This window comes from Pteronotus mesoamericanus, unplaced genomic scaffold (genome assembly GCF_021234165.1).
Source record: "Pteronotus mesoamericanus isolate MK-2021 breed Mesoamerican mustached bat unplaced genomic scaffold, CSHL_Meso_final scaffold_99, whole genome shotgun sequence".
In the NCBI taxonomy this organism is placed as follows: Eukaryota; Metazoa; Chordata; class Mammalia; order Chiroptera; family Mormoopidae; genus Pteronotus; species Pteronotus mesoamericanus.
Genome location: NW_026555330.1, coordinates 7,449,847 through 7,465,719, shown reverse-complemented (window position 1 = coordinate 7,465,719; position 15,873 = coordinate 7,449,847). Strand labels below are relative to the sequence as shown.

At 41.7% G+C, this 15,873-nt stretch overlaps 1 protein-coding gene across 2 annotated transcripts; it reads left to right on the top strand.

Moving 5' to 3' along the window:
- The first annotated feature begins 6,457 nt into the window (after positions 1 to 6,457).
- On the top strand, positions 6,458 to 14,972 carry RBM15 (RNA binding motif protein 15). Of its 2 annotated transcripts, none has more exons than XM_054564700.1 (2): positions 6,458 to 9,311; positions 13,324 to 14,972. In XM_054564700.1, the coding sequence occupies exons 1-2, from the start codon at positions 6,458 to 6,460 to the stop codon at positions 13,362 to 13,364; spliced, it is 2,895 nt and encodes a 964-aa protein (XP_054420675.1). In that variant the 3' UTR covers positions 13,365 to 14,972. The 2 variants fall into 2 exon arrangements, with proteins under 2 accessions (XP_054420675.1, XP_054420676.1); XM_054564701.1 differs by having other exon boundaries at positions 13,319 to 14,972.
- The last annotated feature ends 901 nt before the right edge of the window (positions 14,973 to 15,873 follow it).

The window sequence follows — 15,873 nt, the reverse complement described above, 5'->3', positions numbered from 1 at the left end:
GCTGATTGCTGTTTCTCTCCCTCCCTTTCTCTCTCCCTCCCTTTCCCTGTCTCTAAAAATAATTAAAAACAAAACAAATACCATTAACAATAACAATGAACCAGGATAAAAGGCATGCAAGAGTACTCATGAAATTATAAAATTTTGCTGAAGAAAATTAAATAAGACATAATTAAATGAAAAGATATCCCTGTTCACTGAAAGAAAGGCTTAATTTCATAAAGATGTCACTTTTTCCTAAATTAACTCATAGACTTAATCAAACCCCAATCATACTTATTCATGGAATTTGATAAATTGATTCTAAAATGTATGAGAAAGAATGAAACTTTAGGCCCTGGTCCAATAGGTCAGTTGGTTAGAGTGTAGACCCATTACACCAAGGTTGTGGGTTCAATCCCTGGTCAGGGCACATACAAGGAACAACCAATGAATGCATACATAAGTGGAAAAATAAATTGATGTCTCTCTCTCTCTCTCTCTCTCTCAAATCAATAAATCAAAAATAATTTTTAAAACTTTAATAATACAGATGGAAATACTGGTGGCAGGATCGGGGAAAGTAAAGAGGATTTCTTAGACAAGATACAAAATGTACTGACTATACAAGGTTATTAAACACAACTTTATTTCAATTAAGAATTTGTTTATTAAAACACAACTTAAACTAAGTGAACAGGTATTGGCCAAATACCTTACAAAAGATGAGAATTGAGACTATATGAATAACTCCTATGTAAATAAGAAACAGATAATTCAATAGATAAGCAAAAGATATGAAGATACTTCATAGATGAAAAATCATATATAAACTTGTAAAGAGATACACAATCTCACTAGTAATCAGGGAAATAAAAGAGCAAAACCAGAGAGATATTGTATGATGCCCATTTGTTTGACCAAAAAAAAAAAAAAAAAAAGAAGTTATAAAATGCCATTGACATAGATCAATAAGATATCTTATGCATTGTTAATGAGACCATACATTGACTTAAAATAAACACTTTAGAAAACGATTTAGTGTTATCTTGAAATATTGACCATTCATTCAATATACCTTTTAATGCATTAATTCCACTCCTCAGTATCTCCTACCCACCACCTCCCTATCTTATCTCAGAAAAATTATTGCTTGTGTGCCTCAGGACACAGGAATAAGAATCTGTCCATAATAGGACAAAACTGGAGAGGATCCATGTGTTCATCAAAAGCAGAATGCATATATTAATAGTGGTACATTCAATGTAATGGAATATTTTACAGCAATGGAAATAAACTATAGCTAAATATGATAACATGAAAGAATCATAATAACATTATGTGTGAAAAAATGCAAGTCTCAGAAGAGTGCAAATCCTTATATTTTTCAAATATAAGTATATATAAAGTTTTCAAAAAGCAAAAATAAAATAATACTGTTAAGACGCATGGGTATGCACGTGCATACACATATGTACCCTCAAACAGAAACACAAACATATATATAAATTCTTTAAAATTTCTTTAAAAGATTCTTTAAAGTTATTTTTTCTTAAGATTTCATTTATTTATTTTTAGAGAGGGGACAGGAAGGAGAAAGAGAGGGAGAGAAACATCAATGTGTGGTTGCCTCTCAAGCACCCGCTACTGGGGACCTGGTCTGCTACCCTAGCAGGTGCCCTGGCCGAGAATTGAACCGACGACCCTTTAGTTCACAGTCTGGCACTCAATCCACTGAGCCACACCAGCCAGGGCTTAAAGTTTTTAAAACAAAACAAGAAATGTCTAAATACCAGATTCAGGATAGTAGCTACCTATGAGGGTAGGCAGTGGATAAGGAAGGAACATTTAGGTAGAGGTAAATTATTGATAATTTTCTATTTCTTGGATTACGTGGTAGGTTTGTGGGTATTTACTATGTTCTTGATAAATAAATGAAAAGTTTAAAGGCCCAGGGATGAGCTATTGATGGTTGTGTATCATGAATTAAGGATTAAGATTAATCCAATTCTATGTACTCAAGTGCAAAGAGAAAATATATTAGCAATAACAAACATTTATATAGTGCTTACCATGCATCAGGCACTCTTCTAAGCTCTGCATGTGTTTTATCCCATTTAATCCTCCCAGTGAAGAGAGACACTGATTGTCCCTGTTTTATAGATAAGAAAATCAAGGCCCAAAGACATTACCAGCAGAGCTGGGATTTAGTCCAGGCTGGCTGGTTCCAGAGCCTATGCTCTTAACCACTGCCCTTTCAGATGACTGGATAAATGAAAGAGATAATTATGTTAGGCCTTAGTCACCTGTTAAAAAGCTCCACAGACCACAAATAAGTGACTTTATATTGCAAACTGGGTCCTAAATGATTGTTGGCTATTTCAGGGATGTATTATGTGCCTATGAGTAAACGACACACTTTTGTTGTAGACCAAACAAACAAACCTCACTGTCAGGAGACCGTTCATTCTATGAAGAAATAGTGAAAACTTTTTCAATTCCCAGCTTCAGGCCTTTTTGTATGTGCCAGGAAACTGAAGAGCTCTCAGCTCCCCAGACACATTTACTGTTGCAATTATAATTGTCTGTGTGTGTATTGAGGATACACAAACCATAAAACCTAGGAAGAACGATAGTGGAAGGAAGACATTTCATTGAAAACATACTGATATATCCTTTAATTGCAGTTTCTTCCATGTGCATAATTTCTATTTTTGCCTTTTTCTCTGAAATTTAAAGGCAATAGAGAAAGCACTTCATAGAGAAAACTAGTTGTGGCTGCCCTCCCACTGGACTGTGTCCTTGGGGTCTTTGAGTTGTATAGCTCCAACGGACCAACACAGCTTATCATCAACACACTTGGTTCTAGACAAGGCACTAGAAGGAGAGATCAACATGCTGCTATGATGCTCAGAGAATCTGTTGGTAGCTTAACTCTGGTTTCATGACTGCTGAAGGAGCTTCCTCGCCCAGGTCAGCTGTCATCACAAATCTGGCCATAGATCACAAGACCACATGAAAATTTCGAGTGGACCCCAACAATCCCATCACCACCAGAAAAAGGGTTCAAAGCCCTGGCTCTCTAAAACCATGGGTCACTTTCATCCTCTCAGCTCTCTCTGATGAACAAGTGTGAAAATAGCCTGATTCAAGCTACGAAGCTTCATACTATAGAGAACACAAGGAAATGAAAAAATTACTTATTTTGGCCCTCACTGGTGTGGCGCAGTGGATTGAGTGCCAGCCTGCGAACCAGTGTTGCAGGTTCAATTCCTGGTCAGGGCACATGCCTGGGTTGCAGGCCAGGTCCCCCAGTTGGGGGTGTGCAACCTATCAATGTATCTCTCACACATCAACATTTCTCTCCCTCTCTTTCCCCTTCCCCTCTCTCTAAAAAAATAACATTTTTTAAAGACATAACTACATACATAGGAGATAAGTTAAAAAAATTTTAATGCAGCATGGATCAAATATTATGTCATTATTCAGTTGTGTCATGGACACACACACACACACACACACATCACAGGCTGTATTTTGGCTCTCTTACTGATAATGGCATTCAGGCCTCTTTTGTCTACCTGTTGAAATTACCAGTCCTCTCCACACCAGACATGTTATCAGTCCCTTTAGGCAAAACTTCCTGCTTCACCCCAAGAGCAACAGTCTCTAATAAGCTTGCTGGTATTTCAAGCTGCAAGCCACCACGCCCAGGAGAGACTCAGGCATTGCCGCGCATACTGGTGAAAGCTCCAAGTTCCCTCTGGTGCTCCCTCACTCTTTATCATGAGATTTTGGAAACTATATTGCTCTGGTCATTAGCTTATTCTTTGATCAGTGAGTCACCTAAGCAGGCCATTTAAGCCAAAAATAGTCATTCTGGAGCCTGAATTATTTGTACTGGCTATTACCTTAAGTATCAAATAATGGCTTAAGTTCCATTTTTTTTGTTAGTGTGTCGTTGAAATAGATTAAAACGCCCTATATAAAGTTTTTCTCTGAGTGTTTTGTGTTTTTAGAAATAATGTGTTGGTCGCTGTTGGTTTTTTTAAATCCTCTACCATTCAAATTTTTAATCTGTAAATGTCATTTCCCACTAAAAGGAACCAGTACTCTTTAGAGAAGAAAATGGGCAGAAAATGTAGCAGAGAAACCTGGAATAAAATAATGAAGAGGGGCAAGATCGGAACGAGACTATAGATGAAACATGACTAATTAATGTTGATATTGGGTGGTGGGTACATAGGAGTTCTTTCTCCTTTTGTATATTTTTTACTTTCTCCATAAAAAGTTATTAAGGAAAGCTAAAAATAATTCTATTAAAAAATAAAACAGTAACAGCACATACATGGTAAAAACAAGTTTTCTTTTAATAAAGCATAAAGGTATACAATGAAAAGTTGAGTCTCTCTCCTATCCAGACCCAAGACATCTCCTACTCAGCATGTTCTTAATAACAATTTCCCAAGATTCTCAATGACGTTTATATGAAAATAAATGCTCATACATAATCATTTTTTAAAACCACAAATGGGAGCGTACTCTATATTGTTCTATGTCTTATAAAGTTTTAACAGCTAGTTTTAATACGATGAGTACGACTATGTACCACAATACTGTGAATTTCTGTTTTTATATATTAGGCTTCTTTCAAGCTTCTTTGATCTAATCAAGACAAAAGGCCCACATATTCACCTTCCTCAAGATTATTTAGTAAGAGAAGCATGGCTAAGGAGGGTTAAACAGGTTGTGGTTCCTAATCTTAACAGTTTTCAAGTTTAGGTTTCAGTTTGGAGGACATTAGTGCTACCTTGAAAAAGGTCATGTTTAAAAATATCAAGATATGCTCTACTGCATATCGGACCTTGAGAGATGTGGCTGGAGAAAGGATCAATACAAGAATCCTCATAAACTCTGCCCTCAGGACACCTGGTAGGATTGCAGAAAGCATAACTAAAGGCTGTGAACTCAACACTACCACCCTTCACCGTACGGCGAGCAGGACAAAGGCTGTACCTGACCTGATCTCGCTATCACCAGCACTTCGCATAGGTGCTATTGTCTAGCACAATAAAGGTCTTTGGAAAGAACGAAAGTTGAGATTTGGGGCGGATAATGATTGAGGGAGCCCAAACAGGTGGGGTTAGAGACAGCAAGGTGATTGTGCCACTGGGGTCTAAGACCAGGGAAAGGGGCGGAGGGATGAGTAGGTCCAAGAAGCCATAGGGGAAAAAAAATGCGACACTTATGCATGGAGCGTAATTTTCACTCTATTATTTAGCCAGGAGGAGCATTAGGTATTTTTAAAAACTGCTCTATTAGGGGATTACAAAATCCCACATCCACGTGAGTGCGTAACATAAAACAGGAAGCCCACAGGCACGCCCGCAGACCGCGAAGCTGAGAGCGTCGGTCACTCCCCTCGGTTACCAGGGGTACTTGGGCAGGATCTGGGAGTTCCCAGGCAAGCCGGGCTCCCGGAGAGAGCGAGGATGCGTCTCGGCTGCGTCTCGGCTGCAACTGACCCGAGAGCCGCGCTTGTCCTCCGCGCCGTCCCGGGACGTTAACGTGACCAGCAATTTGTAAACTGGGAACTCCCGGCCTGGCTTGCCCCGCAGGGCTCCAGGGACTGCGGGCAGCGCTCAGGCTGTTCACGAAGAGGCCAAAGGAACTAAGATGGTGTACGCTGGGCGCACCCGGAACGGCCTCCAGGATTTCGGGGCCCGGACAGCCGGAGGTAAGGAAGTGGTGAGCACAGAAGTTTCGAGGTCCCGCGCACACCAGAATACGCGGCTGGACCGAACAGTTTGCCTGAAGAACGCCGAAAGCGCGAAAGGGATTAGTGGGATTCGGGTCACCTTCTCGCGACGTGTAAGTGACGTCGCACAGCAATCGCGTGTTCCACTCCTTCACCTTCAGTCCATCCCCTCAATACGTGGGCCTACCCCTTTAAGCGAGTGATGGACAGTTATTTCAGCCTATCAACTTCCTCATCACCATCCAATCAGATTTAAACTTCTCTCAGCGGCCAGAGGAGTTGGAAGAAGGGGACGAAAGAGGGAGCGCTCTCTCGCGCGAGATCGCTGTGAGGCGGCCTCTCAGAAAAAAACGCCAGAAAAGATGGCCCGACTTCCCAAGTAGTGGGTTAAAGGACGGGGTGGAAAACCAATGAAAGTGATGAGGAGGTGGGACTGTTGCTTTCAGAGACCAAGAGGTACCGTTACAGGGCATACTTTTTGTCCAATCAACGCCTGCAGACTTTGGGTCAGGTGACCATAAAGTCCGAGGGGCAGAGCTACAGCCTGGCGCGAGGAACCGTTAAGATGGACAACAAATGTAACCAATGAGGTACTCCCACTAAGCCGTCGCGAACCCAATAACAGTGGTTGGGCGGGCGCCTTCCCGGAGCGCGGGGAGATGTAAAGACAGACAAGTAGTTTTCCCAATGAGACCGTAGAAGAGAGAAGCTACGTGACCAATGGAGGCTGCGGGGCGGGATCCTTTGCAGCGGCGGAGTCCAAGATGGCGGCATGCGGTTCCGCTGTGTGAAACCAGCGCGGGGCGGCGGGTTAATCAGCTCCGCGGAGAAGGCGTCCGGCGACCCGCAACAATGAAGGGAAAAGAGCGCTCTCCAGTCAAACCCAAGCGCTCCCGTGGTGGTGAGGATTCGACTTCTCGCGGGGAGCGGAGCAAGAAGTTAGGGGGCTCTGGTGGCAGCAATGGGAGCAGCAGCGGAAAGACCGACAGCGGTGGCGGGTCGCGGCGCAGCCTTCATCTCGACAAGTCCAGCAGCCGAGGTGGGAGCCGCGAGTATGACACTGGTGGGGGAAGCTCCAGTAGCCGCTTGCATAGTTACAGTTCCCCAAGCACTAAAAATTCCTCGGGCGGGGGCGAGTCGCGCAGCAGCTCCCGAGGTGGAGGCGGGGAGTCACGTTCCTCTGGGGCCGCCTCCTCAGCTTCAGACGGCGGGGAGTACAAGACACTGAAGATCAGCGAGTTGGGGTCCCAGCTGAGTGACGAAGCGGTGGAGGACGGACTGTTTCACGAGTTCAAACGCTTCGGTGATGTAAGTGTCAAAATCAGTCATCTCTCGGGTTCTGGCGGCGGGGATGAACGCGTAGCCTTTGTGAACTTCCGGCGGCCAGAGGACGCGCGGGCGGCCAAGCATGCCAGAGGCCGCCTTGTGCTCTATGACCGGCCCCTGAAGATAGAAGCTGTGTATGTGAGCCGGCGCCGCAGCCGCTCCCCTTTGGACAAAGATACTTACCCTGCGTCATCCAGCGTGGTCGGGGCCTCTGTAGGGAGTCACCGGCACCCTCCTGGAGGAGGTGGCGGAGGCCAGAGATCACTTTCCCCCGGTGGGGCAGCTTTGGGATACAGAGACTACCGGTTGCAGCAGTTGGCTCTTGGTCGCCTGCCCCCTCCACCTCCGCCACCATTGCCCCGAGACCTGGAGAGAGAGCGAGACTACCCGTTTTATGAGAGAGTGCGCCCAGCATACAACGTTGAGCCAAGGGTGGGAGCTGGAGCAGGTGCTGCAGCTTTCAGAGAAGTGGATGAGATCTCACCGGAGGATGATCAACGTGCTAACAGGACGCTTTTCTTGGGTAACCTAGACATCACTGTGACAGAGAGTGATCTGAGAAGGGCTTTTGATCGCTTTGGAGTCATTACAGAAGTAGACATTAAGAGACCTTCTCGGGGCCAGACCAGTACCTATGGCTTTCTCAAATTTGAGAACCTAGACATGTCTCACCGGGCCAAACTAGCAATGTCTGGCAAAATTATCATTCGGAATCCTATCAAAATTGGTTATGGCAAAGCTACACCCACCACTCGCCTCTGGGTAGGTGGCCTGGGATCTTGGGTGCCTCTTGCTGCTCTGGCACGAGAGTTTGACCGATTTGGCACCATACGCACCATAGACTACCGCAAAGGTGACAGTTGGGCATATATCCAGTATGAAAGCCTGGATGCAGCTCATGCTGCCTGGACCCATATGCGGGGCTTTCCACTTGGTGGCCCAGATCGTCGCCTTAGAGTAGACTTTGCAGACACAGAACATCGGTACCAGCAGCAATATCTGCAGCCTCTGCCCTTAACTCATTATGAGCTGGTGACAGATGCTTTCGGACACCGGGCACCTGACCCTTTGAGGGGTGCACGGGATAGGACGCCACCCTTACTATACAGAGATTGTGATAGGGACCTTTATACTGACTCTGATTGGGTGCCACCCCCGCCCCCAGTCCGGGAACGCACTCGGACTGCAGCTACTGCTGTGCCTGCTTATGAGCCACTGGATAGCCTGGATCGCAGGCGTGATGGCTGGTCTTTGGACCGGGACAGAGGTGAGCGAGATCTGCCCAGCAGCAGAGACCAGCCTCGGAAGCGAAGACTGCCTGAGGACAGTGGGGGCCGGCATCTGGATAGGTCCCCAGAGAGTGACCGTCCAAGAAAACGTCACTGCGCTCCTTCTCCTGACCGTAGTCCAGACTTGAGCAGTAGCCGGGATCGCTACAACAGTGACAATGATCGATCTTCTCGTCTTCTTCTCTTGGAAAAGCCCTCTCCAATAAGAGACAGACGAGGTAGTTTGGAGAAAAGCCAGGGTGACAAGCGAGACCGCAAAAACTCTGCATCAGCTGAACGTGATAGGAAGCACCGGACAGCTGCTCCCACTGAGGGAAAAAGCCCTCTGAAAAAAGAAGACCGGTCTGATGGGAGTGCAGCCAGCACCAGCACTGCTTCGTCAAAGCTCAAGTCCCCTTCCCAGAAACAGGATGGTGGGACAGCACCCGCAGCAGCAGCCTCTCCCAAGCTCTGTTTGGCCTGGCAGGGCATGCTTCTCTTGAAGAACAGCAACTTTCCTTCCAACATGCATCTGTTGCAGGGTGACCTCCAAGTGGCTAGTAGTCTTCTTGTGGAGGGCTCGAGTGGAGGCAAAGTGGCCCAGCTCAAGATCACTCAGCGTCTTCGTTTGGACCAGCCCAAGTTGGATGAAGTAACTCGACGCATCAAAGTGGCAGGGCCCAACGGTTATGCCATTCTTCTGGCTGTGCCTGGAAGTTCTGACAGCAGATCCTCCTCTTCAGCCACATCAGACACTGCCACCTCTACTCAGAGGCCACTTAGGAACCTGGTGTCCTATTTAAAGCAAAAGCAGGCCGCCGGGGTGATCAGCCTTCCCGTGGGGGGCAACAAAGACAAGGAAAACACCGGAGTCCTTCACGCCTTCCCACCCTGTGAGTTCTCCCAGCAGTTCCTGGATTCTCCTGCCAAGGCACTGGCCAAATCTGAAGAAGATTACCTGGTCATGATCATTGTCCGTGGTGCGTCTTAAAGTCCATGTGTAACTTGTATTTACTACTTTGACATGGTTCCTGTTTTGTGATGTATAATGGGATACAGCATCAGATGAAATTTTCTTTTTATTTAGTTATTTAGTTGTAGCTTTTTGTTTTTTATATTTTTATAAGCCTCTTTAAAATAGACACCAGGACAGTTTAGCTATTAAGTGAAAGGGATGCCCTGAAGGTAGCTGGCAGATGGATTTACTTTAATTAGGAGTTACACACTTATGAGTAACTTTTTTCCTCCTCTTTGGTTTTTTCTTTTTTCAATCTTGAGCATAAAAAAAAAAATCCTCAAAGTTACAAAGTCAAAATTTTGAAAAGTCAAAATTTGGAGAAAAGAACCCATTGACTATATAAAGATGGTAATATATACCTAAAAATGGCTTGATTGGTACGTAGGTAAAAGAATTCCTGTACCAGAAATGTTATTTGTTTGAAAAAATCTGATCAGGGCCCTCAAAAGTAGAAGCTGGTAAACTGTATAGCAGTGTAATTACTTTAATCAGGTATTTGAGTATTTCTCTTAAAATACACAGTTTATTCCCAGAGTTTGCTTTAACATACGCATTTTTATCAGTAGTTCTTGAGTTCTGTATCCTTTATATGCACTTTTGGTTTCTAGCTATAACTGTTCAGTAAAAACTGAGGAGTATGTTAAAGACCATGTGTCTTACACTTACACTAGGATGCAAGATGTAAGTAGGCACTTTTAAAATCAGAATTCTTTGGTCAGTTATTGGTGTGTGGTGGTCTTTTTACTGACTTTTTCAGGGAGGTGTAGTTAGGTACAGTTTTAATTGTGCGTATTTCAAAACTTAAGTGTTTTTCATCAAAGATGAGTTTTTGTTTTTGTATCCATTCAGATTCTTGATTGCAATAATAGAAAGAAGAGTTGTCTGCAGGCTCATAAGTCATCTTTTGTTTCAGTGGGCATTAATCAGCCATATCTAGATTGCAGAATTTTTTAAAGTCATCGTGAAATGCCTTTGACATGCTCTTATAAAATTTTGCATGTATTTTTTATCTTCACATTTAAATAGTAGCGATGACGTTACATTACTGAAAATGTTTTGAATAACTTTGAAATACTGTGTTTAATACTTCTACTAGTGTCCAACCACAGAGAGTTGAAATGTCAGTGTAGGAAAACCTTTTTTTAATTGTTTTACTTTCCCAAACATCTGGAATTAATTCAAAATAATTTAACCTACCCTCAGTTTTTTGAAAGCTGGAGATTATATCAACTTTTGGTTCTTAACAAGGGCTTTTTCTGCTTAAAAGTAATGATTTTCTTTAGTCTTTCTTCTTTTCATCTGTCCCTTGGCTACCACCTCTAGTTTCTCAGCTCATTAGTACATTTTCCCCTGTTGATTTAAATGCTGAGGACTTTAGCTAAGGCCCTTGAATTTTACAGCGATTAGAAACTTTAGGACCATTTGGATCATGGTCATGTTTCTACTCTGTGAAAGTGACTTATTGAAGGCCTGGCAGAACCCAACTGTTTTCTTTCTGTTAATCAAAGCTGGTAGTTTAAAATAGCACCAATAATAACCTAGGGAAATGTCATACAATTTTTTTATTTTCCATTATGACAGGTGTCTAATACATGTCAGCCTGAAAGCCTCATCACTGCTGTCTTTTTTTTTTCATTATGCATTCATAAGTTTTCTTTTTAGATTTGGAGGTTTTTTGTTTTGTTTTTAAACTGGAAAAACTAGCCATTTTGAGAGAAGGAAAGTACTAGCCTATGAACAGAAAGGCCCTTGGTTAGCCTGTAGGGAAAATACCTAAAGTCCTGCAGTTAAGGCTTTGGGTGCCTTTTGCTTTTAAAAGGCCGAGCTTGGCATGGTAATATGGCATAGACACCTGTTCAGAAACTAATGCAAGTGTGCAGTCTGTGCATACGTGGGGTCAAAGTACAGTTTGACTAGATACATTTTTCCAGTTTAAACCTCACTAACCATTAACTTCTGAATATCTTTTGATCAGATGGTTGGACGAATAATTCTGCTCTTTTAGAGAGTGAAGTCCATGACATCTAATTCTATGATAAACCCAAGTGTGTGTAGTACCCCCCCCTTTTTATTTTTTAAGCGGTTCTCGCTCCATGTTTGTTTGAATCTTTGATATTGCAGCTTTTGTTAGATCTGGGAAATTTGTGCTTCATTGTTTTTGAAACAATGGCTTGATACCATTTCTAAACGTATGTATTATAAATAATTGTTTAGTTTGGTGCTTACCTGCAAGAGTGCCATCATTCAGTTGAATCCCTTCTTTGTGATGCTCATTCTGTTTATGCAGGTTTATAATATTGGTAAATTATTGACTTAAACCTTCAGAATGGAATGAAAACAAAAGTCTAAAACTGTCTGGTTCTGATGCTCATTAGTCAGAATTTCATAATCTCAGCATTGGGTGTTCTTTGTAACAACCAATTTTTTTCTTTTTCTCATAGTTTTAAGAAAATAGTTGTTTAGTTGATGTTTCTGAAACTTGGTTCAAATGAATGAAAAAATATCTTCAGTATATCACTTAATGACATATTAAGTATTACTGGTGAAAAACATAAAGCTAATTAAGACTTTTGGATGACCACTTCAGAGCTTTTGGAAAATTAAGCAAGCCTTCAGCTCCTAGCCAATTTTTAAATACTATTTTGTTGGTTGTAACTGGGATTCTTAGAAAGACTTTTCCACACAAAAATTTTAATTCCTGGTTTAAGATGTATACTTTGACTCATAACTGAGCGTAGGTGTTCTTCCCTTTAAAGATTACACCTTAAAATGTCCATCCTCTGGCTCATATAATCTTCTGTCACATTTTGACGGTAATATATTCTGGCCCTTCTTAACTCAATTAGATGATTTGAGGTACAGCAGCAGTAAAAGTAAGTTGTATGTATGTTGCTTTCATAGTCACACACTGTTTAGGTTTATTTTAAAACGTTTATGAGCAGGTTTTCACTGACAGCTTTTTTAAAAATATTTTTTTTAAATCTACTTTTCTTTAAACAGTGAAATTGCTCATTATGCAGGTATAGTTTGAACTGCAGTTGACGTTCATACAGGAACCATTCACCAAAAACTCTGTGGTAACAGAATTAGGAAATCCTCTTGAGAAGAGGGCCTTAATGACTTTTCATGTAAAGACAAATTTTGGAGAGAATTTCTGGACATTTTTTTTCTGTCTCTGCCACAGTGCGTGATTTTGAGACAGATAGGAGTTAGGTATTAGAACAGAGCAGAAGTGGATGTGACCCTGTTAACATTCTGGTTATAGTGATGTCCCTAAGGGGAGAAAATGATTTTGGGTAACCACAGTGAACTGTCCACCTTAATTAAGAGTTTTATAAGTGTGATTTAAACAGCACTGAAAAGTAAAAGTCCTAAAGTGTTCTTTGGCTGTTTAACAATGGTTTGTAGGAGTGTTTTCTTAAAATAACAGCTGCTGTCTTTGGTAACACAGATGAAGGTGGATTTTTAAATGGCTTTGTATCTGGAACCCTTTCTATAATGGAGCAGTTTTGTATTGCTCCATGTAAGTTACAGAATGAAAATAGAGGGGGTTAAAGTTTGACTAAACTTCACCTTTTTACAGTTTCATTTTTTTAAGTTATATGTAGAATATATTGATTATAGGTTGATTATAAACTTAGTTTCTTCTGAATTTTTTCCAGTATGTTTTACTCAGTTACATGGGTATAAAGGATATTTTCAGTCCTATAATCCTCACTTAATTGCAGTCTTTAAAAAAAAGTCCACCCTATTCTACTTGTTATTTGTCTTTTCATACAGTAAATTCATTTCAAGGTTTGTGCTAGTGGGTATTATTGGTGCTTTTGAGGTCAAGGTGGACTATCCAGGAAGGTCTTGTTAACATTATGTTCATCTATGATGGCATAGGGGAAATATATATATATATATATATATATTTTTAATATTGTAAACATTTTTACTGAATAACCTTTTTTTCCCTCCTGCAAGCAAAGCTGGTGAACAGTGGATGAAGATACGGAAATCAAAGCTCTAATGGACCTTTTCGAAGAGAAGTTGTGGCTTATGTGGAGTTTACATGGGCCTCTTGATGGAAGAAAGCTAATCTGTTTAGTATTTGTGCATTTTACTAAAATGGCAGCTTAAAGTTGTGTATCTGCTATTGTGATGCCAATGCCGGTGTTTTAAGTGGAAAAAAAATGACCTCTTGCTTTGTGCTGTGTACACAAGATTTCTGGAAAAGTAAAGAAAAACCCTTTTTATGGCTCACACAGCTTAAGAGTAGCTGTCACTCAAACGTGCGCTCACAGTTGAGCTGCTTTTGTTTTATTCTAAATAAATTGTTTCTTTTGAGGAAAATGTTTTTCTGCCTGGAAGTGAATTGACGGCAAACCTTTGACCCCTTTGTTTGCAGCTGAGGCGTTACTTGCTGCTGCTCAGATCTTGTATGTCTTGAGCAAGAAGCAGGGAGACCATCATTTTGACTTGTCACGGTGTGTCAATTCTGAAGGATCACTAGTGTTACTGTGACCCCCTTTGTTTGCAGTGAAGGGGATCATTTGCTTCTCGGTCCTCAACTTGATGAGGAAATGGTGCTGTTGGCTGGCACGCAAGAAGCCGGGGCAAGCACCGTAAGCCTCACCACAGTGCACGAGTCGGGGGCTTTGCTGGTTGGAAGAGCCGGAGTTGCTGAAATTTAAGTTTTGATTTATTTTGTTCACCCATCACGTTTGGCCTTAGTTTCATTTTTAATTTGAAGAAAAGTTTGCAATTGCTTTATCTTGCACTTAACATTTGCACCAAATTGCCAAAAGAAGGAGAATGCTCCGTGTGCTTTTTAAATGTTAATGATGATGTTAATAAAGCCTTTCCTGACACATTTGAGGAGCTCCTTCATCTCCAGGGGCTTCTCACCAGAGGTATGCGGTGATGGGTTTAGTTCTGAATGGATGAAGAGTTCCTGAGAGCTAGTGTTTGTAATTAGAACCGTTACTTGGTATCTGTGCCTTATTTGACCTGTGGTTCTACATGCCTTGGATGTGCATGCACCGTGACGGTTTCGTAGGTACGAACGCACACTCAGGCCCAGTCACCTCGGTTGGTAGTACAGATTGTGAGGAAAAAAATGGAGGCATCCCTAAGGAGGAAAAAAATGTTTGCCTTTAGTTCCTGCATTATCCTGCACAGGGGGTCCTGAGCTTTGGAAGCTGTTCCCAGTACAGGAGAACAACTCCCCTGGTGCAGCAGGAGACTTCGGTGCACAGTGACAACGCTGGAGTTCAAGAGGAAGCCAGCAGTGCTGCACCTTTGGCTTCAGACACCATTGTTGTTTGCCAGTTGTAAACTTAACTAGTTGCAGACGAAGACCACCTTGAAATGCAGGCTTGTTGGGCTTGTTTTGAATTTTAACCTCGGATGGAAGAGCCCTAGTGCTGTCTGTCTCCATGCGGGATGATGATTACTTAGGCAACAGGTGCTTACCAACAAAGGATGCCACGATTATACTCTGCAAGGTGGTGTTCCAGTGGCAAACAGCTGTATAAACTCTTGTAAACAGGTAAGAGGGTTTTTAGAGGTAAAAAATGCATTATAATTAATAGGGTGAGAACTTTTAATGTTGGGGTATGTTTCTCTGGAAATCTTAAGGCACTCTGCTGCTGTTACTGGCTACCTCCCTCACCAAAGTGTTGTGTTTGTAAAATTCCAGGCCAGAACTTTTGTTCTACGGATATTTTAATTTTATTTTTTGAAAAATTTCTTTTAATGTAGATGTCAAAGCATTAAACTCTTGGCTGTGGGTTTGGGGCCTATAGCCTTGATATCTTTTTAAAATTTTGACATTTCCTATTAGCTGTGACCTTCACCCTCCTTAGTGGTGGTTTAGTGGTGCTGGAAGAATTTCCTGCTATAAACCTCCAAGTTTACTATACTATATAGCCAAAAAACAAAAAAACCCCCATCAGTCTAGGAATGATAGATAATTTAGCCAAGATGGTTAGGTCTTTATTTTTTCTTTCTTATCCCACAAAGAGATTAATTATAAAATCAGGCTACTACAACTTGAGGGGAGTGAATAGGCAATGTTATTACCATCATTTTCATGGCCCATTTAGTCCTACCAGCCTTCTGAGCCCTTCCAGCTCCTCCCACTTGACAGTAATCAAGTGTGAGGTTTTGGCAACCTAACACGAGCACAACTTTTTAAAATGCATAATACAATTAGGTTTTCTTTTATTTTAAATGGGATTGAAAATTTGGAGTATCATTTTTCTTTTTCATGAAATTTTTATCTCCAAAGGGGAAAAGTAAAGTACAATGGTTTGTTTCAGGTACTCAGTGTCTTTTATGAGTTTTTAAAAATCTGCTTAGGGGTTGGCTGCCCTCTAAAGCTCTGCTAAATGATCTCTTACCTACATGTCTTTAAATGTTTTATAACTTAGGAATGTCAATTTCCAGTGTATTTTCTTTGAGTAGTTCACACTGAAAACCTATTAAGTAATTTTTCCAATTATTAAACAAGTATTTTAAATCACTATAGTGATTTG

What these genes read in the sequence shown, in the direction of transcription:
- RBM15 (XM_054564700.1), top strand. Translation starts at nt 6,458, where the DNA reads ATGGAGGCTGCGGGGCGGGATCCTTTGCAGCGGCGGAGTCCAAGATGG. An exon ending in GGTCATGATCATTGTCCGTG is followed by an intron (nt 9,312 to 13,323) that starts GTGCGTCTTAAA and finishes CTGCAAGCAAAG; the next exon opens with CTGGTGAACAGTGGATGAAG.